The following is a 27,791-nucleotide window of genomic DNA, read 5'->3' as shown; positions in this document are numbered from 1 at the left end:
ATTTCTGCTGTCACACAGTCAGAGAGAAATGTTCCCTATTCCCATTAGGACAGGTGGTACTATTTCCCTGCTTGTACAAATCTAAATTCCTTTCTTTCCTAAGATTTTTTTTGGATTGTTTAATATTTTAAGGTTCATATGGAGAAGTAAAAGAAAACCAAAACATGACGAGCAGTGCCAGCACAGCATGTTATCTTTATCACTTAGATAAACTATGTCGATAGAGTTAAAAAGAAAGATTTATAAGGGATGACTTCCATCTTGTAGCTAACTAACCTTGGGAATACTACATCTTCAAGGCTTAGATAAATTGTCATCATCATTATGAAACCTTTCTTGATGCGGCCAACTGAAAATTTCCCATTGTATATTCTCTGTACTAACTTAGTAGCACTTACTATTTGTATTAATCAGGATAGACTATGGTGCAGATCACCCTGAAATTTCAGTGACTTAAAATTTTTTTCCAGTGTATGCCACTTATCTATCACTGGTTGGTGGGAAAAGGGACGTTCTGCTCTAACTAGCAGCTCTAATTTAGGGACCCAGAATAATGACGTCTTCACCATCTTCTAGCTGTTCGCACCTGGAGCATGTGGCTTCCTTGCTCCCTGTGGCAAGAGTAGAGAGCTGGAGGACTGCACAAGTTTTTTGATGTTGGGTTTGAAATGACACATGATATTTCTAACCGCAGCCCATCCAGAACTAGTCCCATAACCCCACCTAATTTCAAGAGAATAAGAGAATGTGGGGAAACAAATAGAATGTTGGGAGAGCACCACTCTCTCTTTCAATAATTCATTCAGCAAATATTTTTTTTACTCTATTTTTAATTAATTTTTATCAGAGTATGGTTGCTTTACAAAGCAAATATTTACTGAGTGCTTACTATGTGCTAAGTATTCTTTTAGGCTCTGGAAATACAAAAAATTTTCTAAAAAAGACCAAAATTCCTGTTCTCATGTAGTTTATATTCCTTATTTTGGTTGATATTCATAGATATTTTTACATATGCTTTAAGGGCAACTGCTTGTCTTATCATATAACCCCCATATATCCTAACAAAGTACAACACATATAATAGTGGTTCAGTAAGTAAGTATAAATAAATATTACTTTTTAAAGACCTTCTTGTGCAGGAGCCCATGCTCTACAATTAGATAAAGAACCACTCATAATATATAAATTCTTTAAGTCATAGTTCTATAATGTAAAATCAGTCCTCTGCTTGGTGTCTATGCAGACAAGCTTTGAGCCCTCCAAGAAATTTTAAGTATTAAGAGAATTGATTCTAGAGTAAAAGCTTTTCCTCATGTTCCATCCATAAGGATTATATAATGCTCCTCGAAGATAAGAACTCTATGTTTGGAACAGTGTAAACTCTGTAGTTTTAAGACAGTATTATGCAGCTAAACCTAGGCAGTCCAGAGTCCTGATTGATTAAGCATTCATTCACTCATTAAATACTTATTAAGCATCTATTATGTGCCAGGCAGTGTCTCCAAAGATGGATGAGAAGTTTATCCACAAGAAATTTATCCTTTCCTGTGTAGGTAAACTGGGGCTTATTCTGGGCTCAAAATGAGACTTTGTGTTTATTTTCCCTACTTAACAATGGTATTCACATGAATTAGCTTCTCTTGAAGAATGGGGTGGGGGGGGAGGTTGCAAACAACTGCTCTTATTCAACCTCTTTTGAATACATGACAGCCCAACCCCCAATCCCTACCCCCCACCCCTGTCACTAGCCTGGTCTTTTCTTGAATATTACCTGCAAAGCCAGTCTGTTTCATTTTCGGGTGATTATAATTATCAGCAAGCTCTTTTTTTGTATTTATCCAAAATCAAAACTTATCCCTAATCTTCTCATTTCCATTCCCTTTTAAATACAGTTTCAAGCCCAGATTCACAGACACAGAAGACAAACTTACGGTTACCAAAGGGGAAAGGGAGGAGGGGAGGGATAAATTAGGAGTATGAGGTTAACAGATATAAACTACTATACATAAAGTAGATATGCAACAAGGATTTACTGTATAGCACAGGGAACTATATTCAATATTGTATAATTACCTATAATAGAAAGTAATCTGAGTGTATGTATATGTATATAGTTTCAAGGCCCCTCACCATTTGATCACTTTCCTTTTAAAGTCTTCCAGTTTGTCAGTGCATCTTAAAGTATGGGACACCAAACTCTACAGAAGGATGGTTGGAACAAAGAGTTTGTTGAGTACAGTAGAATTATTTGAGATCGTAGGTTTATTAAAGAAGTAATGCTTCCTAGAGTGGACATATTGTAATTATAATTTGCAAGTACAAACAAGATATGAAGGAAAGAAAAAGCATGAGGAACATTTAAATAATTGCTTAGAAATGGGGCAAAAGGGAGATAGGATTCTTTGCCTAGAACAAACAGTGAGTGAGACAAGGGAATGTGTTAAAACTCTTGGAATTAGATGGAGTAGATTAAGGTGATTGGGTGCATTGCAGTCCTCAGATAAGTGTGGTTTTGAATCTAATGCATATTTCCAAAAGGAATTTTTAGTGGAATTCTGTGCTGCAGCAGAAGGAAGAAACATTTGCAGAGAAATGTTCAGATTTGTTAGAACCACTAGGAAGGGATTGTCCAGCAAAAGGTTTTTGCACTGAGCTGAAGAAGGTTCAGGTAAAGAGAAGTCGTGTAAGTGAGAAGATGCAGGATTCTGCAGGAGTTTTGGTTTACTATGAAGCAGAAAAACTCACCCTGTCTTTGTGGTGGAGAATAAGGTTCTTGGCAAAATGATGAAGTAATAATAAAAATAGGTACCATATATAAGGCCTAACTGTGTGCAAGATGTTGTTCTAAGTGTTTCCCATATATTAACACATTTAATCTTTCCAACAACCTTATGAGTTAGGTACTTGTATTATCCCCGTTTGATGGGTGAGAAAATTCGCCCATAGGAAAGTGAAGTAATGCTGAATGTCACATGGCTAGTGAGATGGCAAAGCCGAGATCTTAATCCAGGCAGCTTGACTCTAAAATCTGCCCTCTTCATCACTATATTCTATCTCATTCTATTATACTATGGTGTTTGATTTCAACTCGTCATCTTTCACACCTCATAAATAACTTATCTGTGCCCTTCTTACATGGTGCAACCCTTCCTACTTCCCTAAGGAGGCAATGCCTTCCTGACCATTTCCCTACTATTAACAATTACTCTCTGGAAAGAAGCTAATAAGCCATTCATTCATTCATACTGAGGAACGAATGACTGATATGGTTTAATATAAAATAAGACTTTTCCAGGGTTGAGATTTTGGGGGTGCAGGGAGTGTTAAGGGACCATAAATTCTTAACCAAAACTCTGTTGAAATTTAAAGTAAATACGGGTAACCAAGAGATCACTGAAGAAATCAAAGAGGAAATCAAAAAATACCTAGAAACAAATGACAATGGGGACACAACGACCCAAAACCTATGGGATGCAGCAAAAGCAGTTCTAAGAGGGAAGTTTATAGCAATACAGTCCTACCTTAAGAAACAAGAAACATCTCAAATAAACAACCTAACCTAACACCTAAAGCAATTAGAGAAAGAAGAACAAAAAAAACCCAAAGTTAGCAGAAGGAAAGAAATCATAAAGATCAGATCAGAAATAAATGAAAAAGAAAAAAAGGAAATGATAGCAAAGATCAATAAAACTAAAAGCTTCTTTGAGAAGGTAAACAAAATTGAGAAACCATTAGACAGACTCATCAAGAAAAAAAGGGAGAAGACTCAAATCAACAGAATTAGAAATGAAAAAGGAGAAGTAACAACTGACACTGCAGAAATACAAAGGATCATGAGAGATTACTACAAGCAACTATATGCCAATAAAATGGACAACCTGGAAGAAATGGACAAATTCTTAGAAATGCACAACTTTCCGTGACTGAACCAGGAAAAAATAGAAAATATGAACAGACCAATCACAAGCACTGAAATTGAAACTGTGATTAAAAGTCTTCCAAAAAACAAAAGCCCAGGACCAGATGGCTTCACAGGCAAATTCTATCAAACATTTAGAGAAGAGCTAACACCTATCCTTCTCAAACTCTTCCTAAATATAGCAGAGGGAGGAACACTCCCAAACTCATTCTACAAGGCCACCATCACCCTGATACCAAAACCAGACAAGATGTCACAAAGAAAACTACATGCCAATATCACTGATGAACTTAGATGCAAAAATCCTCAACAGAATACTAGCAAACAGAATCCAGCAGCACATTAAAAGGATCATACACCATGATAAAGTGGGGTTTATCCCAGGAATGCAAGGATTCTTCAATATACGCAAATCAATCAACGTGATACACCATATTAACAAATTGAAGGAGGAAAACCATATGATCATCTCAATAGATGCAGAGAAAGCTTTTGACAAAATTCAACACCCATTTATGATAAAAACCCTCCAGAAAGTAGGCATAGAGGGAACTTTCCTCAACATAATAAAGGCCATATATGACAAACCCACAGCCAACATCATTCTCAATGGTGAAAACCTGAAACCATTTCCTCCAAGATCAGGAACAAGACAAAGTTGTGCACTCTCACCACTATTATTAGCCACAGCAATCAGAGAAGAAAAAGAAATAAAAGGAATCCAAATCGGAAAAGAAATAAAGCTGTTACTGTTTGCAGATGACATGATACTATACATAGAGAATCCTAAATATGCTACCAGAAAACTACTAGAGCTAATAAATGAATTTGGTAAAGTAGCAGGATACAAAATTAATGCACAGAAATCTCTCACATTCCTATACACTAATGGTGAAAAATCTGAAAATGAAATTAAGAAAACACTCCCATTTACCATTGCAACAAAAAGAATAAAATACCTAGGAATAAACCTACCTAAGGAGACAAAAGACCTGTATGCAGAAAACTATAAGACACTGATGAAAGAAATTAAAGATGATACAAGTAGGTGGAGAGATATACCATGTTCTTGGATTGAAAGAGTCAACATTGTGAAAATGACTCTACTACCCAAAGCAATCTACAGATTCAATGCAATCCCTATCAAACTACCACTGGCATTTTTCACAGAACTAGAACAAAGAATTTCACAATTTGTATGGAAACACAAAAGACCCCAAATAGCCAAAGCAAACTTGAGAAAGAAAAACAGATATGGAGGAATCAGGCTTCCAGACTTCACACTATACTACAAATCTACAGTAATCAAGACAGTATGGTACTAGCACAAAGACAGAAATATAGATCAGTGGAACAGAATAGAAAGCCCAGAGATACACCCACGCACATATGGTCACCTTATCTTTGATAAAGGAGGCAAGAATATACAATGGAGAAAAGACAGCCTCTTCAGTAAGTGGTGCTGGGAAAACTGGACAGCTACATGTAAAAATATGAAATTAGATCACTCCCTAACACCATACACAAAAATATACTCTAAATGGATTAAAGACCTAAATGTAAGGCCAGACACTGTCAAACTCTTAGAGGAAAACATAGGCAGAACACTTTATGACATAAATCACAGCAAGATCCTTTTTGACCGAGCTCCTAGAGAGATGGAAATAAAGCCAAAAATAAACAAATAGGACCTAATGAAACTTAAAAGCTTTTGCACAGCAAAGGAAACCATAAACAGGAAGAAAAGACAACCCTCAAAATGGGAGAAAATATTTGCAAATGAAGCAACTGACAAAGGATTAATCTCCAAAATTTACAAGCAGCTCATGCAGCTCAATTTCAAAAAAACAAACAGCCCAGTCCAAAAATGGGCAGAAGACCTAAATAGACATTTCTCCAAAGAAGATATACAGACTGCCAACGAACACATGAAAGGATGCTCAACATCACTAATCATTAGAGAAATGCAAATCAAAACTACAATGCTATATCACCTCACACTAGTCAGAATGGCCATCATCAAAACGTCTGCAGACAATAAATGCTGGAGAGGGTGTGGAGAAAAGGGAACCCTTTTGCACTGTTGGTGGGAATGTAAATTGATACAGCCACTATGGAGAACAGTATGGAGGTTCCTTAAAAAACTACAAATAGAACTACCATATGACCCAGCAATCCCACTACTGGGCATATACCCTGAGAAAACCATAACTCAAAAAGAGTCATGTACCACAATGTTCATTGCAGCTCTATTTACAATAGCCCGGAGGTGGAAACAACCTAAGTGTCCATCATCGGATGAATGGATAAAGTAGATGTGGCACATATATACAATGGAATATTACTCAGCCATAAAAAGAAACAAAATTATTTGTAGTGAGGTGGATGGACCTAGAGTCTGTCATACAGAGTGAAGTAAGTCAGAAAGAGAAAAACAAATACCATATGCTAACACATATATATGGAATCTTAAAAAAAAAAATGTTCATGAAGAACCTAGGGGCAAGACGGGAATAAAGACACAGACCTACTAGAGAATGGACTTGAGGACACGGGGAGGGGGACGGGTAAGTGTATACAGGGACATATATACACTACCAAATGTAAAATAGATAGCTAATGGGAAGCAGTAGCATAGCATAGGGAGATCAGCTCAGTGCTTTGTGACCAGCTAGAAGGGTGGGATAAGGAGCGCAAAAGGGAGGGAGATGCAAGAGGGAAGAGATATGGGGATATAAAGCAGAAACTAACACACCATTGTAAAGCAGTTATACTCCAATAACAATGTTAAGAAAAAAAAGAAAAAACAAAATAAAGTAAATATGGGGACTTCTTGGTGGTCCAGTGGCTAAGACTCTGCACTCCCAATGTAAGGGACCCTGGTTCGATCCCTGGTCAGGAGACTAGATCCCACATGCCTCAACTAAGAGTTTGCGTGCTGCAACTAAAGATCCCACATGCCGCAACTAAGAAAATAATAATTAAAAAAATAAAGTAAATATGGGCATGGGAGGATAAGTCAGATGTATGACCTCTGTGCCCTTCAAATTATGCTGTTATTTAGCTGGCCCAGGGCTTGTAGAAATCCTTCTATGGGCTTCCCTGGTGGCGCAATGATTGAGAATCCGCCTGCTGATGCAGGGGACACGGGTTCGTGCCCCGGTCCAGGAAGATCCCACATGCTGCGGAGCGACTAGGCTTGTGAGCCATGGCCACTGAGCCTGCGCATCCGGAGCCTGTGCTCCGCAACGGGAGAGGCCACAACAGTGAGAGGCCCGCATACCACCAAAAAAAAAAAAAAAAAAAAAGAAATCCTTCTAGAAGAAGTGAGGTAGGAACCTAAAAGTGGGAATGGAAGGAATAAGAGGTATATCTTTATTATATTGATTCAGTAATTTTAGAAGTGCCCTGTCGTTTCCCTAATTAATTATCAAGTAAAAGGGTTCTTTTATAACCCTAAGAAACATAGACCCCAGGAGAAAGCTTAAATTTGAACAGTCATAGCTGAAAAGAGATAATCTCATTCTAGGGTAGGTGTTCATGCATTTACATCTGAATTGAGGTAGAGCCAAGGATTGATTTTGTTCCTTCATTTCCTGCAGAACTAAAATCCTCTCAGACAGGTCTATGATTTATATGCTCTAGGAGTCATACAGTCTGGCAATGTTACTCTAGAGTTATCCTTGATATCTTTTTCTTATTCCACACCAGTCATTCATCAAGCTCTTTTACTTCTTTCTTTACTAGGTTTCTCATATATTTCAGTCTAGCTCAGTTCAAAGAATGCTTATTGAGTGCCTGTTTGATGCTAGATACTGTGCTCTGAGCATACAAGTAACCCTGTCTCAGATTTCTCATTTTCTAGAAGAGAATACAGCATGATACAAGCAACCATAGAAATGGGTTTAAATACAGAAGCAGTATACAGGAGAGAATTACTCTTCCAGGGAAGGTCAGAAAGACTTGCAAAAGAGGTGATGCTTGAATAGGGTTTTCAAGGATGAGTAGGAGTTCTTCAGAGTAATGGTAGGGGAGCAAAATGTTCTAGCTAGACTGCAAAGCATACAGAAAGACATGAAAGCATAGCACAGTGTAGCCTGGCAGCTACAAGTAGTATTGCTATAGAACAGATGGAGTTTGAGTCAAGGGGTGGTGGAAGATTATCTGTTTTTGCTTTTTTCACTGTCAGGATCTTCATATGCCTAGAGCACCAACTTGTTTATCTCCATGTCTGTGATTAAAGGCCTGGTCTTTTTTCGGTACTCTGCTAAAGTCTTACCTATCCTATTTGCCACTCCTTGAGACTTTAGCCACTGTATCTTGACACCTAAGTATTTGCGTATAGTGTGTGTCCTCAATCCTCAACTCTCAGTGGAGTGACAACTTTCACTTGTATCTGTATGGTCATAGAAGTTTCACAATCAGATTTGCATATAGTAATTTTGAAAATCTTTTGGAGTTAAGGGACTAATATGAAAATAGTGTTAGTACTTTGTTAGTCACAATAATATAATTTACTATGATATCAAATAATTCAGTTCAGCAAGTGTGTTTTTCTGCTCTCTGTCCATGCATAATACTGAGAAAATATACAATGGAAGAAAACAGGAAGAGGATACATCCCTTTCCTATCTGAGAGTAAAGGCTTTACTTAAACATATTTATACTCATGTAGTTTCTGGCTTTCATTAGTTCTCTAAGATAGAGAAATCGTAGATAACTGCTTATTCAGTTTCTTCTGTTCATCATAAAATTTGAAAGCATAAACGCAGAGGAAGACTACTTATTAAATGAATATACTGCTTTAAATAGTTTTTTTAATATTTATTTTATTTTTATTTATTTATTTTCCTTATTTTTTTTGGCTGCATCGGGTCTTAGTTGCAGCATACAGGATCTTCCATTATGGCTTCCTTGCAGCACGCGGGTTTCTCTCTAGTTGTGGCGTGCAGATTTTCTCTTCTCTAGTTGTGGTGCACGGGCTCCAGGGAGCGTGGGCTCTGTAGTTTGCGGCCTGTGGGCTCTCTCGGTGAGGTGTGCAAGCTTAGTAGTTGTGGTGCGCAGGCTTAGTTGCCCCGCAGCACGTGGGATCTTAGTTCCGCAGCCAGGCATTGAACCCGCGTCCCTGAATACACTGCTTTAAATTGAAGTTATGTGGAAAATACCATCAAAGCAAACTGACTTTTATGTTAATTTATTTGTTACTTCTTTTTTCAGGATGCTGGGCAGTTTTATGCTAAATATAAAGAAACAAGATTGAAGGAAAAGGAAGATGCATTGACTAGAGCCGAACTTGAAACACTTCAAAGTGAGTTTTAAACATTTTCTTACTGTATTAACTATATTATATAAAACTGATTATTTAAATTTGGATTTTCCCTTAAATTCAATAGTAATTAAATTTTCTGTGCTTTCTTTGCTACTCTGTAAATGGAGTTACTTGTACTTAATATACTATATGTGGAAAATACTATATTAGTAATTTCTGAACCACCCACAGCTCAATATCAGGAGGGGTAAAATTAACATGGGGTCATATAGTTCCTTTAATCTGAGAGGCATCCAAAATCTAGAAAGTCCTTAAATACTCCAGTGCTGCAGTTGTCATTGATATTTAGTGCTGAGTCTATCCAGTTGATCCCCAGCTTGCTGTATTACAGTAGTAAACAGGAAGCCTGAAAATGTCAATGATTTTTGTTTTGAAAGCCTTTGTTTCGTTTGTATTATTGTTATACAACATGAAAAACCTTGGCTAAAGTGTCAGTATGTTGAAATCTTCCATTGAACACTAAAGACAGCTCTTGCTGATTTTAGGAAAAGTTGAACATACTATTAAGACATTTTACCAGCCCTGGTCTTTTTGTCTAAGTTTGTATATCTACATCTTTCCCACACGTATACGTTCTGTCCCTTTACGTTGCTTTATCTTTATCCAGAGCATTTAACACTACTTAACTTTAATTTATATATTCATTTTGTTTACTCTCTGGTCCCCCCAGTAGAATGTAAGCTTCATGAGGGTAAGGCCTTTATCTGTTTTGTTCACTGTTATGACTATACAAGGACCTTAAAGAGTCCCTGGCACATAGTAGGTTCTCAGTAGGTAATTGTTGACTGAATTCATGGAGGTGAAGTCTATTTTTTAAAAAATTCCAATATGAATGTTTTTGGTTCAGACTTCATTTCTGAATGCTATGCATGGTACCAATCTGGGCACAGAAGACAGTGTAAACACCCTTAATACCTGGTCACTTCACGCCTATAAGTGTATATAAATACACAGCATGTGTAGTTTAGAAAACAACTTGTGTGCTTTAAGGGTAAACAGTAAAAGCTTTTCTGCAGCGCATAGAAGTCATTTAGCCAAATCAAACTGGAAAAGAGCAACTGTGGTATTAGTATGCCACGCATTCGGTTCACACTTTCAGTATATACAGAAAAATGGTCATGGCCATTTCCCTTCATATACTGAAAGTCTAGCTTTCTGTCTTTACCCTGACGCTGACCGTGGTTTGAGAATAGAGGAGAATTATGTTCTCTCCAAACCCAAAGAGTACACTGCTACTACCTAAATGTGTGACTCTGAGGATTTTACTTTCCTCATCTGTCAGAAAAACATGTTGGACTAGATGATCCCAGTATTAGTTTTCTATTTTTGCACTAACAAATGGCCACAAATTTAGTGGCTTAAACACAAATGTATTATCTTATAGTTGTATGGCTCAGAGTCTGACATGAGTCTCGCTGGGCTAAAATCAAGGTTATCAAGCAAGGCTGCATTCCTTTTCCAGCTTCTAGAGGCCTTCCACACTCCTTGGATCTTGGCCCCCTTCCTCTTTCTTCAGATCCAGCAATGTTTCATCTCTCTGACTCTTCTGTTGTCACATCTCTGGCTGATCATAACTGGGAAAAGTTCTCTGCTTTTAAGGACTTGTGATTATATTGGGCCAACTTGGATAATTCAAGATAGTCTCCTATCTCAAGCTTAATCACATCTACAAAGTCTCTTTTGCCATGTAAGGTAAAATATTCCCAGGTCTGGGGATTAGAACATGGTCATGGTTAGGGGACCATTTTTTGCCTTATACAACCTTCAGGTGTCTGGGCAGCTTTAGAACAGGGACTTTCTTTTTCATCTTTGTGTCTGCAGCATTGAATATAGTGTCCTGGCACAGAGTAAATGTTTAATAAATGGATGAATGACTAAATATATGAATTAATATAATCCCATGAATATTAATGAGCGTTAATATTAGTGAAGAAGAAAACCAACTTACGGTTACCGGAGGGAAAGGGGTGGGGAGGGATAAATTGGGAGATTGGGATTGACATATACACACTGCTCTATATAAAACAGATAATAAGGACCTACTGTTTAGCACAGGGAACTCTTCTCAATACTCTGTAATGACCTATATGGGAAAAGAATCTAAAGAAGAGTGGATATATGTATATGTATAGCTGATTCACTTTGCTGTACAGCAGAAACTAACACAGCATTTTAAATCAATACTCCAATAAAAAAATAAAAGTTTCAACAGTTACAAACACAAAATAATATTCAGATAAACTATATCATTGTTTAAAGCAGACTTCTGTTTAAGAGGGAAAGTTTAGGATGTTAGAGAATTACGTATTAAGGTTGACTGATGTGTGTTTTGCAGAGCAGGGTAAGGGTGGACAAATGATTATTATTGTTATATTAAACCAAAGATTGAAACAGAAGTTGATGTTAGAGCAATTGTTGAAATAGTTTTAATGAAATTGAATAAATCAATGAATAAATGAAACTTTAAATGTAATTTTTATATAATTGTTACTTTTAAGTAAAACTGTTACATAAAAATTTTCTAAGCCTTTTAAGACTAGTCAAAAGGAGCAGGGGGAAGGGGCTTCCCTGGTGGCGCAGTGGTTGAGAGTCTGCCTGCCGATGCAGGGGACACGGGTTCGTGCCCTGGTCCTGGAAGATTCCACATGCCGTGGAGCGGCTGGGCCCGTGAGCCATGGCCGCTGAGCCTGCGCGTCCGGAGCCTGTGCTCTGCAACGGGAGAGGCCACAACAGTGAGAGGCCCGCGTACCGCAAAAAAAAAGAAAGGAGGAGGGGAAATGACATTTACAAGAAAAGAGAAAAATATCAAACTAAACCAAAATTTACCAAAGGCAGTATGAATACACTAATTTCATTGCTTTCATAGTCATGTTTTCATGACTATTTTTCCAAAATTGTTTAGAGACTTTTGTTCTGCCTAAGAATTTGATAATAATTCTCAAGCAGATTTGATAATGCTCTTTTAAAAAATTTTTTTTTAATTTTTATTTTTAAATTGAAGTAGAGTTGTTTTACAATGTTTCAGTTATACAGCAAAGTTATTCAGCTACACATATACATACATGTCGATTCTTTTCCATTACAGGTTATTATAAGGTATTTAATACAGTTCCTTGTGCTATACAGTAGGTCCTTGTTGTTTATCTATTTTATATATAGAGGTGTATATCTGTTCATCTCAAAGACCACATTTATCCCTCTCTCTCTTTCCCCCCCCCCGCTAACTGTAAGTTTTTCTATGTCTGGGAGTCTCTTTCTGTTTTGTAAATAAGTTCATTTGTATCATTTTCTTTAGATTCCACATATAAGTGGTATCATATGATATTCGTTATAATAATTTGTTATTATTTAATAAAAATATTGTGTAAAGAAACATTAATTTAAAAATAGGTAAATATCTGAAAACTCTGTATGCCAGCAAAAATGTGTGATAGTCTTCTAAAAAGGTGGAAAATTCATTACTAGCTTATGGTTTCTTGAAACTGAAAATGAGGAAATTAAATGCCAGAAACTTTATTAAAAACAATACTCATCCTAGGCTCTGAGTAATAAGACTAATGTCGCTCATGTTTTGATATCAGTAGTATATTTAGAAAAGGTGATGGTATCAACATTAAGAATGTTAAAGAACAGTCACATTACTCTTAATAACGTCAAAAGCTGTCATGTATTTTTAAATGTAGTCTCTAATGGTTACATGCAAAGAATCTTTTAATTAATTTTGTTAACTTCATTACAGTGTTCTACATTGTATACTTTAGAACTAATACATAAAGGCCCCAGATCCCCCAGTGTGCATTTCATTTGCCCCCATCCTTCTTAATTTTAAAGACCATCATTGGAATACTGAGTTCATAATAACATTTCCATCTGCTTAATTGAGTAAATTCATCTCATGCAGATTAACAATAGCTATTTTATGCTGCCTGTTTTTCATGACCTAATTGCTAATCTGCCCTCAAGTCTATTTGCTTTACTGCTGAGATTGTGCAGAGTCCTCTAAGAGCTACACTAGAACTACACTGAGTAGGGTGTGGTGGTGTTACTTGCTGAAATGGTATTTTAGGGGGGAAATCTGAAAAAAGGGTAATTTCTTAAAAATAAATATCGTTCTCCTGGGAAGTCTTTATGGAAAAAAATGTGATGATTTATTTGGAAATTTTTGAGCATTTCTTTCTTTATTATAAACTTTTAATCAATTTTATGTTTTAGGTTTAAATCCAAGTTGAATATTTATAAATATAAGACTTTTTCAGTGTTAATATTTTTATACATTCTCTAATTGTATGAGTTTTAATCTAAGTCAATAGATGTGAGTTCTAAGTACTATAATGAAACAGCCCATATTGTGAATGGAAAAAAATGAGTTATTTTATGAAGAAATTGATTGTAAAGGTTAAAATTTGAATAGAGAAAAGAGGGGAGGAAGGGTCGAAGGAAAACACAATATTTCCCTTTTTTACTGTGTACTTTATATGAGTTAAGAACAAAAGCAAAATCAAATAATCAAAACCCTACTGTCAAGTACTTCTTTTTTGTCTACAGAGATAATCATTCCAGACATTATATTTTTCTTCTTGTTGTGTGGTCCCCGCTCCATGCCCCAGTGATAGCCTAAGTAGGGGTGCCAAGGGGACAGTAAGAACATGGTAGACAGAATATATCTCTTTAGGGTGGCAGGATGGGAAAACATTCACCTTCCCTAAGGTAATGGAAGACTGGTTTTCTAGAAAACTTAGGTTCATGAGGAAAGGAGTTGCTAGTGCTGATTTGTAAGCTAATTCAGGGGTTAATGGAGAAGGAGGACAAAGGAGGTAGGGCAGATGTAATCCCAATGGGTTCGAACATTTTTTCCTTTGGTAATATAGGGTGCTCATGGATGGGAGATTACTCTCTGAGATAATTTATGAAAAGGCATATGACACATCGCTAGCTCCAGTACATTTGGAAACATGACCAAATAGAAACTCTGTACCTTAACTTATTATATAGTAAAACCTGATAGGAGCCCTAGCCCCAAGAGTTTATATGTAGGCAAAGAATATCTTTAAAATAGTATTATTTCCTACGTACTTTGTTCTAATAACAATGGAATGTGAATTTTTAAAATCATATAGCTCAAATACAAATTACAGTTGCCTCGGTATTTCATAATCATAATGCTGTGATGCTTAAATATAATGCAATCTCAGTTTTCTCACTGAAATGATTCAGAAAAGCATTTATTCAATTTAATATATAAACAATTACGGCTATAGATTAACTGGTCAAATTTCAACTAAAATTTTACTTACTAATCTGGAAATGAGTACCTATTTAATGTAACTGTATATAAAATGATACATCACTTTATAAGATCCATGCAGGCAGGTATTTTCGTCTCTCTTGTCTATAGTCATAACCCCAGCACCTAGAATAATGCCAGGCATGTGGTAGCTCCTCAGTAACTATTAATTGAATGAATTAATGAATTTAGAAATACCGTATTGCTCTTTTCTACTTCATACTTCTTAAAGCAATTTATTTAAACTCTTCAGTAACATTTTTGACAGGAGGATTCTTGTCATCAGTAAAACTACTTTTTGAGTCATCAACACAGAGTAAATCATCTTTATTTCCATATGTAATGAGGTATGATCTTTTTGATTCCATGTATGAGACTGACAGTGAAAATTTTATTCCAAGTCACAATTCATCTAATATTAGGATTTTTTCCTTTTTTTTAAATATATGATTGTTACAATAAAACCAATGTATTGCTTTATCCCCTCAATAATTTTCATTGTGGTAAAATATACATAACAAAATTTACCATCTTAACCATTTCTAAGTACAGCAGAGTTCAGTGGTATTAAATATATTCATAATGTACAACCATTACCCCCCTCCATCTCCCATAGCTGTTTTCATCTTGCAAAACTGAAACTGTACCCGTTAAATAATAACTCCCCATTCTCACCTCCACCCACCCTGTGGCAACCACTGTTCTGTGATTTCAGCTACTCTAAGTATCTCACATAAGTCTAATCATACAGTATTTATCTTTTTGTGATTGGCTTATTTCACTTTGCATAATGTCCTCAAGATTCATCCATGTTGTGGCATATGTCAGAATTTCCTTTCTTTTTAAGGCTGAATAATATTCCATTGTATGTATATACCACATTTTGTTTATCCATTCATCTGTCAATGAACACTTGGGTTGCTTCCACTTTTTAGCTGTTGTGCATACTACTACTGTGAACTTGGGTGTACAGATATCTCTTTGAGTCCCTGGTTTCAGCTCTTCTGGATATATATCCAGAAGTGGAATTGCTGGATCATATGATAATTCTATTCTTACTTTTTTTTAGGAACCTCCATAATGTTTTCCATTGCACTGTACCATTTTACATTCTCACCAACAGTGCACAGAGTTCCAATTTCTCCATATCCTTGCCAATGCTTTTTATTTTCTGGGGATTTTGTGTGTGTGTGTGTGTGTGTGTGTGTGTGTGTGTGTGTGTGTGTGTGTGTGTGTTTCCTATAGCCATCCTATTGCATGTTTCTTTGGAGAAATTACTATTCAAGCCCTGTACCCAATTTTGAATCAGATTGTTCGTTGTTGAGTTTTAGAAGTTTTCTATATATTCTGTATATTATTCCTTATCAGATACATGATTTGCAAATATTTTCTCCTATTATATGGGTTGCCTTTTTACTCTGTTGATATTCTCTTTCGATGCACAAAATTTTTTAATCTTAATGAAGTCTAATTTGTCTATTTTTTCTTTCATTGCCTGTGCCTTTGGTGTCATATCAAAGAAATCATTGCCAAATCCATTGTCATGAAGCTTTTGCCCTATATTTTCTTGGAAGACCTTTAGAGTTTTAGTTCTTAGACTTAGGTAATTGATCCATTTTGAGTTAGTTTTTATATATGGTGTTGGGTAAGGGTCCAACTTCTTTATTTTCACATGGTATCTAGCTTTCCCAGCACCATTTGCCTAACTGTTGCTATTTTTGTTTTAATTTTTCTTTTTTTTTTAATTTTGGCTGTGCCGTGCAGCTTGTAGCATCTCAGTTCCCTGACCAGGGATTGAACCCGGGTCACAGCAGTGAAAGCGCCAAATACTAACCACTAGACCACCAGGGAACTCCCGTGAACTGTTGCTTTTCTATTTAACTTTTTACTTTGAAATAATTATAGATTCATAGGAAGTTGCAAAGATAGTACAGAGAGGTCCCATGTACCCTCCTCTCAGTTTCCCCCATTGGTTATCTTATATAAGTATAGTATAATATCAAAACTAGGAACTGACATTGATAGAAAATGTATGTATAGTTCTCTGCCATTTTATCACATGCTTATATTAATGTAGCCACCACCCCAGTTATCCCCTACTGCTTTATCATCACAACCATCACCTTCTCCCATCCCCCCATTATCCCTAACACCTGGCAATTACTAATCTATTTTTCATCTGTCTAACATTGTAATTTTGACTGTATGATTTAGAGAATGTGAATTCGAGAACCATACAGTGTGTGACCTTTTGAGACTGGCTTTTTTCACTCATTGTATTGCCTTTGGGATTTATCCAAGTTGTTCCGTGTGTCAGTAATTCATTTCCTTTTATTAATGAATAATATTCCATAGTATGGATGTACCACCGTTTGTTTAACCATTCACCTATTGTGGGACATTTTGGTGGTTTATGGTTTTTGACTGTTACAAATAAGGCTGCTATGAACAGTCATATGTAAATTTTTGTGTGAACCCAGAAGTGTAATTGCTGGGTCATATGATAAGTTTATGTTTAGAGTTTTAAGAAATTGCCAAACTATTTTCCAGAGTTCCCATACCATGTTATACTCCTACCAGCGTTGTATGAGAGATTTAGTCTCTTTGCAGCCTCACCAGAATTTGATATTCTCACTATTTTTTATTTTAGCTATTCTGATAAGGTGTGTAGAGATATCTCACCATGGTCTTAACTTGCATTTTCCTAATGGATAGGGATGTTGAAACATTTTTTCACGTGCTTATTTGCCACGTGTATATCGTCTCCAGTAAAATCTTTCTTCATGCCTTTGGCTTGTTTTCTAATTGGATTTTTATTTTTACTATTGAGTTTTAAGAATTCTTCATATATATGTTCTAGATATGATTCCTCTTTTATTTTTTTTTTATTTATTTTTTTTTAACATCTTTATTGGGGTATAATTGCTTTACAATGGTGTGTTAGTTTCTGCCTTATAACAAAGTGAATCAGCCATACATATACATATGTTCCCATATCTCTTCCCTCTTGCGTCTCCCTCCCTCCCACCCTCCCTATCCCACCCCTCCAGGCTGTCACAAAGCACCGAGCCAATATCCCTGTGCCATGCAGCTGCTTCCCACTAGCTATCTACCTTACTACGTTTGTTAGTGTGTATATGTCCATGACTCTCCCTCGCCCCGTCACAGCTCACCCTTCCCCCTCCCCATAACCTCAAGTCCGTTCTCTAGGAGGTCTGCGTCCTTATTCCTGCCCCACCCCCAGGTTCTTCATGACATTTTTTTTTTCTTAAATTCCATATCATATATATGTGTTAGCATACGGTATTTGTCTTTTTCTTTCTGACTTACTTCACTGTGTATGACAGACTCTAGGTCTATCCACCTCATTACAAATAGCTCAATTTCGTTTCTTTTTATGGCTGAGTAATATTCCATTGTATATATGTGCCACATCTTCTTTATCCATTCATCCGATGATGGGCACTTAGGTTGTTTCCATCTCCAGGCTATTGTAAATAGAGCTGCAATGAACATTTTGGTACATGACAAATGACAATGGAGACACAACGACCCAAAACCTGTGGGATGCAGCAAAAGCAGTTCTAAGGGGGAAGTTTATAGCAATACAAGCCCACCTTAAGAAGCAGGAAACATCTAGAATAAACAACCTAACCTTGCACCTCAAGCAATTAGAGAAAGAAGAACAAAAAAACCCCAAAGCTAGCAGAAGGAAAGAAATCATAAAAATCAGATCAGAAATAAATGAAAAAGAAATGAAGGAAACAATAGCAAAGATCAATAAAACTAAAAGCTGGTTCTTTGAGAAGATAAACAAAATAGATAAACCACTAGCCAGACTCATCAAGAAAAAAAGGGAGAAGACTCAAATCAATAGAATTAGAAATGATTCCTCTTTTAGATATGTGGTTTACAAATATGAAATCTTGATTATTGCAGCTCTACAATAATCTCAAAATTAGGTAGAGTGATTCTTCCCACTTTCTTCTTCTTTTTCAAAATGTTTTAGTTATTCTAGTTCCTTTGCCTTTCCGTGTAAGTTTTAGGGTAATCTTGTGTGTATCTACAAAAAAAAATCTTGCTGGAATTTTGATACGAATTACGTTAAACTTGTATATCAATTTGGGGAGGATTGACCTATTTACTGTGTTGAATATATCTCTTCATTTATTTATAGCTTCATTAATTTCTTTGGTGTTTTGTAGTTTTTAGCTTACAAATCATGTATGTATCTTCTTAGATTTACATCTGTTTCTTTTTTTTTTTTTTTTGAGTGATTAAATGGTATTGGGTTTTTAATTTCAGTCTCCAAATGTTTACTTTAAGTAAAGAAATTCAGTTGAATTTTGTATGTAGATATTGTATCCTGCACCTTTTCAGATTTACTTATTAGTTCTAGGAATTTTTATGTAGATTCTTTGCATTTTCTATGTAGATAGTCATGTCAGTATGACAATAGGGATAATTTTATTTTTTTCCTTTTTAATTTGTATGCATTTTGTTTCCTTTTCATGCCATATTTTGCTATCTAGAACTTCCAGAACTATGTTGAACATGAGTGGGGAGACAGGGCATCCTTCCTCTGTTCTAAACCTTAGGGGGGAAGCATTTAGTGTTATACCATTAAGTAGGGTGTTATCTGTATGGTTTTTTGTTGTTGTTGTTGTTGTTGTTTAACATCTTTATTGGGGTATAATTGCTTTACAATGGTGTGTTAGTTTCTGCTTTATAACAAAGTGAATCAGATATACATATACATATGTTCCCATATCTCTTCCCTCTTGCGTCTCCCTCCCTCCCACCCTCCCTATCCCACCCCTCCAGGCGGTCACAAAGCATCGAGCCGATATCCCTGTGCCATGTGGCTGCTTCCCACTAGCTATCTACCTTACGTTTGTTAGTGTATATATGTCCATGACTCCCTCTCGCTCTGTCACAGCTCACCCTTCCCCCTCCCCATATCCTCAAGACTGTTCTCCAGTAGGTCTGTGTCTTTATTCCTGTCTTACCCCTAGGTTCTTCATGACATTTTTTTTTCTTAAATTCCATATATATGTGTTAGCATACAGTATTTGTCTTTTTCTTTCTGACTTACTTCACTCTGTATGACAGACTCTAGATCTATCCACCTCATTACAAATAGCTCAATTTCGTTTCTTTTTATGGCTGAGTAATATTCCATTGTATATACGTGCCACATCTTCTTTATCCATTCATCCGATGATGGGCACTTTGGTTGTTTCCATCTCCGGGCTATTGTAAATAGAGCTGCAATGAACATTTTGGTACGTGACTCTTTTTGAATTTTTGTTTTCTCAGGGTATATGCCCAGTAGTGGGATTGCTGGGTTATATGGTAGTTCTATTTGTAGTTTTTGAAGGAACCTGCATACTGTTCTCCATAGTGGCTGAACCAATTCACATTCCCACCAGCAGTGCAAGAGTGTTCCCTTTTCTCCACACCCTCTCCAGCATTTATTGTTTCTAGATTTTTTGATGATGACCATTCTGACTGGTGTGAGATGATATCTCATTGTAGTTTTGATTTGCATTTCTCTAATGATTAATGATGTTGAGCATTCTTTCATGTGTTTGTTGGCAGTCTGTATATCTTCTTTGGAGAAATGTCTATTTAGGTCTTCTGCCCATTTTTGGATTGGGTTGTTTGTTTTCTTGTTATTGAGCTGCATGAGCTGCTTGTAAATTTTGGAGATTAATCCTTTGTCAGTTGCTTCATTTGCAAATATTTTCTCCCATTCTGAGGGTTGTCTTTTGGTCTTGTTTATGGTTTCCTTTGCTGTGCAAAAGCTTTGAAGTTTCATTAGGTCCCATTTGTTTATTTTTGTTTTTATTTCCATTTCTCTAGGAGGTGGGTCAGAAAGGCTCTTGGTGTGATTTATGTCATAGAGTGTTCTGCCTATGTTTTCCTCTAAGAGTTTGATAGTTTCTGGCCTTACATTTAGGTCTTTAATCCATTTTGAGCTTATGTTTGTGTATGGTGTTAGAGAGTGATCTAATCTCATACTTTTACATGTATCTGTCCAGTTTTCCCAGCACCACTTATTGAAGAGGCTGTCCTTTCTCCACTGTACATTCCTGCCACCTTTATCAAGGATAAGGTGTCCATATTTTCGTGGGTTTATATCTGGGCTTTCTATCCTGTTCCATTGATCTATCTTTCTGTTTTTGTGCCAGTACCATACTGTCTTGATTACTGTAGCTTTGTAGTATAGTCTGAAGTCAGGGAGCCTGATTCCTCCAGCTCCGTTCTCAAGATTGCTTTGGCTATTCAGGGTCTTTAGTGTTTCCATACAAATTGCGAAATTTTTTGTTCTAGTTCTGTGAAAAATGCCAGTGGTAGTTTGATAGGGATTGCATTGAATCTGTAGATTGCTTTGGGTAGTAGAGTCATTTTCACAATGTTGATTCTTCCAATCCAAGAACATGGTATATCTCTCCATCTGTTTGTATCATCTTTAATTTCTTTCATCAGTGTCTTATAATTTTCTGCATACAGGTCTTTTGTCTCCTTAGGTAGGTTTATTCCTAGATATTTTATTCTTTTTGTTGCAATGGTAAATGGGAGTGTTTTCTTGATTTCACTTTAAGATTTTTCATCATGAGTATATAGGAATGCCAGAGATTTCTGTGCATTAATTTTGTATCCTGCTACTTTACCAAATTCATTAATTAGCTCTAGTAGTTTTCTGGTAGCATCTTTAGGATTCTCTATGTATAGTATCATGTCATCTGCAAACAGTGACAGCTTTACTTCTTCTTTTCCGATTTGGATTCCTTTTATTTCCTTTTCTTCTCTGATTGCTGTGGCTAAAACTTCCAAAACTATATTGAATAAGAGTGGTGGGAGTGGGCAACCTTGTCTTGTTCCTGATCTTAGAGTAAATGCTTTCAGTTTTTCACCATTGAGGATGATGTTGGCTGTGGGCTTGTCATATATGGCCTTTATTATGTTGAGGAAAGTTCCCTCTATGCCTACTTTCTGCAGGGTTTTTATCATAAATGGGTGTTGAATTTTGTCAAAAGCTTTCTCTGCATCTATTGAGATGATCATATGGTTTTTCTCCTTCAATTTGTTAATATGGTGTATCACATTGATAGATTTGCGTATATTGAAGAATCCTTGCATTCCTGGAATAAACCCCACTTGATCATGGTGTATGATCCTTTTAATGTGCTGTTGGATTCTGTTTGTTAGTATTCTGTTGAGGATTTTTGCATCTATGTTCATCAGTGATATTGGCCTGTAGTTTTCTTTCTTTGTGACATCCTTGTCTGGTTTTGGTATCAAGGTGATGGTGGCCTCGTAGAAGGAATTTGGGAGTGTTCCTCCCTCTGCTATATTTTGGAAGAGTTTGAGAAGGATAGGTGTTAGCTCTTCTCTAAATGTTTGATAGAATTCGCCTGTGAAGCCATCTGGTCCTGGGCTTTTTGTTGGAAGATTTTTAATCACAGTTTCAATTTCAGTGCTTGTGATTGGTCTGTTCATATTTTCTATTTCTTCCTGATTCAGTCTTGGCAGGTTGTGCATTTCTAAGAATCTGTCCATTTCTTCCGATTGTCCATTTTATTGGCATAGAGTTGCTTGTAATCTCTCATGATCCTTTGTATTTCTGCAGTGTCAGTTGTTACTTCTCCTTTTTCATTTCTAATTCTATTGATTTGAGTCTTCTCCCTTTTTTTCTTGATGAGTCTGGCTAGTGGTTTATCTATTTTGTTTATCTTCTCAAAGAACCAGCTTTTAGTCTTATTGATCTTTGCTATCATTTCCTTCATTTCTTTTTCATTTATTTCTGATCTGATTTTTATGATTTCTTTCCTTCTGCTAGCTTTGGGGGTTTTTTGTTCTTCTTTCTCTAATTGCTTTAGGTGCAAGGTTAGGTTGTTTATTCTAGATGTTTCCTGCTTCTTAAGGTGGGCTTGTATTGCTATAAACTTCCCCCTTAGAACTGCTTTTGCTGCATCCCATGGGTTTTGGGTCGTTGTGTCCCCATTGTCATTTGTTTCTAGGTATTTTTTTATTTCCTCTTTGATTTCTTCAGTGATCACTTCATTATTAAGTAGTGTATTTTTTAGCCTCTATGTGTTTGTGTTTTTTACAGATTTTTTCCTGTAATTGATATCTAGTCTCATGGCGTTGTGGTTGGAAAAGATACTTGATACAATTTCAATTTTCTTAAATTTACCAAGGCTTGATTTGTGACCCAAGATATGATCTATCCTGGAGAATGTTCCATGAGCACTTGAGAAAAATGTGTATTCTGTTGTTTTTGGATGGAATGTCCTATAAATATCAATTAAGTCCATCTTGTTTAATGTATCATTTAAAGCTTGTGTTTCCTTATTTATTTTCATTTTGGATGATCTGTCCATGGGTGAAATTGGGGTGTTAAAGTCCCCTACTATGAATGTGTTACTGTCGATTTTCCCTTTTATGGCTGTTAGTATTTGCCTTATGTATTGAGGTGCTAGCTGTATGTTTTTTATAGATGCCCTATATGAAGTTAAGGAAGTTTCCCTCTGTTCCTAGTTTTCTGAGTTTTTAATCATGACTGGGTGTTGAATTTTGTTAAATTTTTGTTACTTTTTTTTCATCAATTAATATGATCTTGTGATATTTCCTCTTTGGCCTGTTAATGTTGTGGATTACACTGATTGAATTTTGAATATGGAACCACACTTGCACCCCCCCGCAGTAAATACCATGATGGTATATAATTCTTTTTATATATTGCTGAATTCTCTTTGCACATATTTTGTGAAGGATTTTTGCATCTATATTCATGAGAGATACTGGTCTATAGTTTTCTCTTTTTGTACTGTCTTTGTATGATTTCAGTATCAGGGTGCCCCCATATAATGAATTGGGAAGTCTTCTCTTCTGTTTTCTGAAAGAAGCTGTGTAGAATTGGTGTTAATTCTTTAAACATTTGGTAGAATTCTCTAGTGAAGCCATCTAAGCCTGGATATTTCTTTTTGGCAGTTTTTAAATTATAAATTAAATTTCCTTTATAAATACAAGGCTATTCAAATATCTTATTTCATATATCTATTTAATGATTGAATTAAGGTAGTTTGTATTTTTCAAGCAGTTGGTCAGCTTCACCCAAATTGTCAAATTTGTGTGTTTAGCGTTGTTCACTTTATTATCCTTTTGATGTCTGCATGTCCTGTGGTGATTTCTCCAGTTTCAGTGCTAAAATACTGCTAACTTCTGTTTTCTCACTTTTTTGGTCAGTTTTCCAGATGTATATCAGTTTTATTGATCTTTTCAAAGATCCAGTTCCTTGTTTCATTGATTTTTCTCTATTGCTTTTCTTTTCAGCTTCATTGATTTTTGTTCTCATTTTTATTATTTTCTTTCTTCTGCTTGCTTTGGGCATCTTTTGGGTAAATTCCTTTGCTCTGAATTCTATTTACCTGATATTAATTAGCTACTCCTGCTTTCTTTTGATTAATGTTTTGATTAATTTGTAGTAAGTTTCTTGTAGATAGCATATACATAGGTCCTGGTTTTTCATCCACTGTACCAATCTTTATCTTTTAATTGGTGTATTTAGACCATTTGCCTGTAATGTAGTTATTGATATATTAGGGCTTAAGTGTGCCATTTTATTTTTTGTTTTCTATTTGTTCTGTTTTCTTCTTTCTGCTTTCTTGTGTAGGTTACTCGAATGTTTTTCTTTTTAGAATTCCATTTGAATTTATCTATAGTGTTGTTGTTGTTGTTTGTTTTTTTTTTTGCGGTACGCGGGCCTCTCACTGTTGTGGCCTCTCCCGTTGTGGAGCACAGACTCTGGATGCGCAGGCTCAGCGGCCATGGCTCATGGCGCAGCTGCTCCACAGCATGTGGGATCCTCCCAGACCGGGGCATGAACCCGTGTCCCCTGCATCGGCAGGCGGACTCTCAACCACTGCGCCACCAGGGAAGCCCTATAGTGTTTTTTTAATATATTATTTTGTATAGCGTTTTTAGTGGGTGCTCTAGGTATTATGTTATATATACATAACTTATTACAATCTACTGGTGTAAACAATTTACCATTTCAAGTGATATATAGAAACATTACCTCACTTTACATCCATTTATGTCTCCCACTTATAACTGTCTTAAATATTTTCTCTACATATATTGAATGTTATAATTTCCATTCAGCTGTCAGATATAACATAGAAAACTCAAGAGGAGGAGGAAAATCTATTGTATTTACCCATATTTTTACTCTTGTTCTTTCTCCTTCCAGCTATTTTAAGATTTTTTTCTTTTATGATTTCCTTTCTGTTCAGATAACTAGCCATTATTATCAGATAGGTCTGCTGGTAACAGATTCTCTTAGTTTTCCTTCGTCTGCAGAGGTCTTGGTTTCCCCTTTATTCCTGAAGGATATTTTCACTGAATATGGAATTTTGAGTTGACAGTTGTTTGCATTTTGCACTTGAAAAATGTGCCAAATTCAGTTAGCATACTTCTCAGTTCTGGTATTTCTATTTGGTTCTTCTGTATATCTTCTGTTTCTTTGCTGTTGACTTTTTATTTCTTCCTCTGTTTTAAGAATGTGTACTATTGCTTGTCAGACCATTTTTATATGCTGTGTTAAAATCCTAGGCGGATAATTTGGATGTCTCTTTCATCTGTTGGCATCTATTGATTATCTTTTTCATTCAAATAGAGATATTCTTGGTTCTTGGTATGATGAGTGACTTTTTTTTTATTAAAACTTGGACATTTCAGGTATTACAAGACTCTGGATCTTATTTAAATCCTCTATTTTACCTGGTGTTCTCTAACAAAGCCTAGCAGTGGAAAGGGGAGGGCTGCTGCCCTGTTACAGTCAGGTAGGAGTGGAATTCCAGGTTCCCTTCATGACATGTATTACAGCTGAGGGGGAGGCTGGTTGTGAATCCTTTCAGGGTTGGGTGGGTGTGGGTGCTCTTGCTTGCCAGTAGGTCTCCACTTACCCCAGCCTTACTGCTCGCCACCTGGCCTCCTCTGACATTGTGGGGGGCAGGGGTGCCTCAGCTGGACAGTTGTGAAAGCCCTGATTGCCCTCTAGGCTTCCTCTGAAACCACCCTGGCAGGGAGGAAGAGGGACACCTCATTATTCCAAATCTACTATCCCTGGGTAGATTTGGAAACCCAGACTACCAACTTAGTGTCTGCTGTTCCCACATGGGAAGGGGGATCCACATCACCTCTCAGCAGACATGAAAGCTTGGCTTCTTACACAGCCTTCTCCCACATCACCCTGAGGTTGGGGTGCCTCATTACAGCCTCACTATGGCAGAAGTCTAGGCTTCCCACTAGCCTTCGCTGGCATGGGGGTGGGGTGTGGCCATAGTTTTTTCTGTGTTTGCCTGAAGTAGATCGGTTATTATCTAAAAGTTTATCTTGATATGCTGCTGCTTTTCTGGTCCTTTTGGCTGGAAAGAGAAAGCTTTTTAAATTTTTTAATATTACCATTATTATTTCTGTGCCTTTCAGTGTTTTTAGGCTGCAAGCCTCCCTGGGACCAAGTCTGGGATATATGAGGCTGTAAGAAACCCAGGGAAGTTACCACCTTGGTGCTCATTGGGTCCTGCCATTCCTAGTTGGTCTGTCTTCTCTCCAACATTCAGATTATTCTTCTGTTTGTTTCATATATAACATTTAGAATTTTTAGTTTTTCTTAGTGAGAGGACTATGAAAAAGTACTTCTTCATTTTTCCAGGAGTGGAAGTTTTGTATTATTTTTTTAAGTGATTTTTTTAAATGCATATTTTAAAAGATTCAGATACTTGCAATTGTGATCAACACCCCAGAAATAAACCAAATTTATTTGCTTCCTTTTTATAACTGATTCTCTACAAGCAACCAAAACTACATTCTAGTTTATGTGTATTTTCCCTTAGCAATAATTTGTTGCTCAAAATAAAGAAATTGTGAAAAATTGAGTAATATGACCAACTTCATAAGGAATCTTTTTTTTTTTTAAATTTGGCTGCATTGGGTCTTCATTGCTGCACATGGGCTTTCTCTGGTTGCAGCGAGCAGGGCTGTTCTTCATTGCAGCGCGGGCTTCCCATCGTGGTGGCTTCTCTTGTTGTGGAGCATGGGCTGTAGGTGCACGGGCTTCAGTAGTTGGGGCGCACGGGCTTAGTTGCTCCGCGGCATGTGGGATCTTCGCGGACCAGGGCTCAAACCCGTATCCCCTGCATTGGCAGGCGGATTCTTAACCACTGCGCCACCAGGGAAGTCCCCATAAGGAGTCATTTATACGGTTTCTTCCTCTTTTCTGAAAAACAATTTTGAAAAACAAGAAAACCTGGCCTCCTATTTGGGCTCATATTGTACTCTGGTGACACTATGTTTTTATACTTTTAAATTAGACTCATATATCATTTAAGTTACTAATTTCCTATTTTGGTATTAGGGTGTTTTGTTTTTTTTTTTAAGTCACCATTTCAAAAGCCTGGATGTATAAAGGTACTGAAGCAGTAGAGGATAAAATATGGTATTAGATACCATGTAATTTCTAGAAAGGTAACAGCCTTGTTAAGTAGAACTGTTCCCATAACACTGTATTCTTTTTTTTTTTTTTTTTTTTTTTGCGGTACGGGGGCCTCTCACTGCTGTGGCCTCTCCCGCTGCGGAGCAACAGGCTCCGGACGTGCAGGCTCAGCGGCCATGGCTCACGGGCGCAGCTGCTCCGCGGCATGTGGGATCCTCCCGGACCGGGGCACGAACCCATGTCCCATGCACCGGCAGATGGACTCTCAACCACTGCGCCACCAGGGAAGCCCAACCCTGTATTCTTAATGCACATTATTTTTGGCCATTTTTGTCTATTGGGCTGCCTATCCTTTTGTCAGTTTATAAGATCTCTTTATGTATTCTGTATATCAGGCTTCTGTTTGTACTCTGAATTGTAGATGATCTTTCCAAATCTGTTATTTCTCTCTTGATTTGTTTATTCTGTCTTTTATCTTTTTTTTTTATATAGCATTTGGGTTTTCAGTCTTAGTTAAGATTTTGTCTTCCTTTAAATAGTACAGGTAGTATTTTAGATTTCTTTTTGCAAGATTTTTATTGTTTTGGTTTTTAAAGTCAAGTCTCTTATCCAACTGGGATTTATTTTGGTATATATTGTAAGGTTGTGTCCAATTTTCTTTCAAATGGGTATTCATTTGTGACAGCATCATTTAATAAATCCTTTTCCCACTGAACTGAAACATTTATGAATTCTCTGTTCTATTCTAGGAATT

At 36.6% G+C, this 27,791-nt stretch overlaps 1 protein-coding gene across 2 annotated transcripts in view; it reads left to right on the top strand.

The window, feature by feature from the left end:
- DNAJC1 (DnaJ heat shock protein family (Hsp40) member C1) overlaps positions 1-27,791 on the top strand; it is a 363,633-nt gene that overhangs the window by 247,158 nt on the left and 88,684 nt on the right. For both annotated transcript variants that reach the window (XM_067702975.1, XM_067702972.1), the window contains one exon: positions 9,137-9,227. In XM_067702975.1, coding sequence (XP_067559076.1) covers positions 9,137-9,227 — 91 coding nt within the window. The remainder of the gene's footprint in view (positions 1-9,136; positions 9,228-27,791) is intronic.

Source organism: Pseudorca crassidens, chromosome 1, assembly GCF_039906515.1.
Source record: "Pseudorca crassidens isolate mPseCra1 chromosome 1, mPseCra1.hap1, whole genome shotgun sequence".
Taxonomy (NCBI): Eukaryota; Metazoa; Chordata; class Mammalia; order Artiodactyla; family Delphinidae; genus Pseudorca; species Pseudorca crassidens.
Note: the sequence above shows the minus strand (reverse complement) of the source record. Positions and strands in the feature narration are given on the sequence as shown.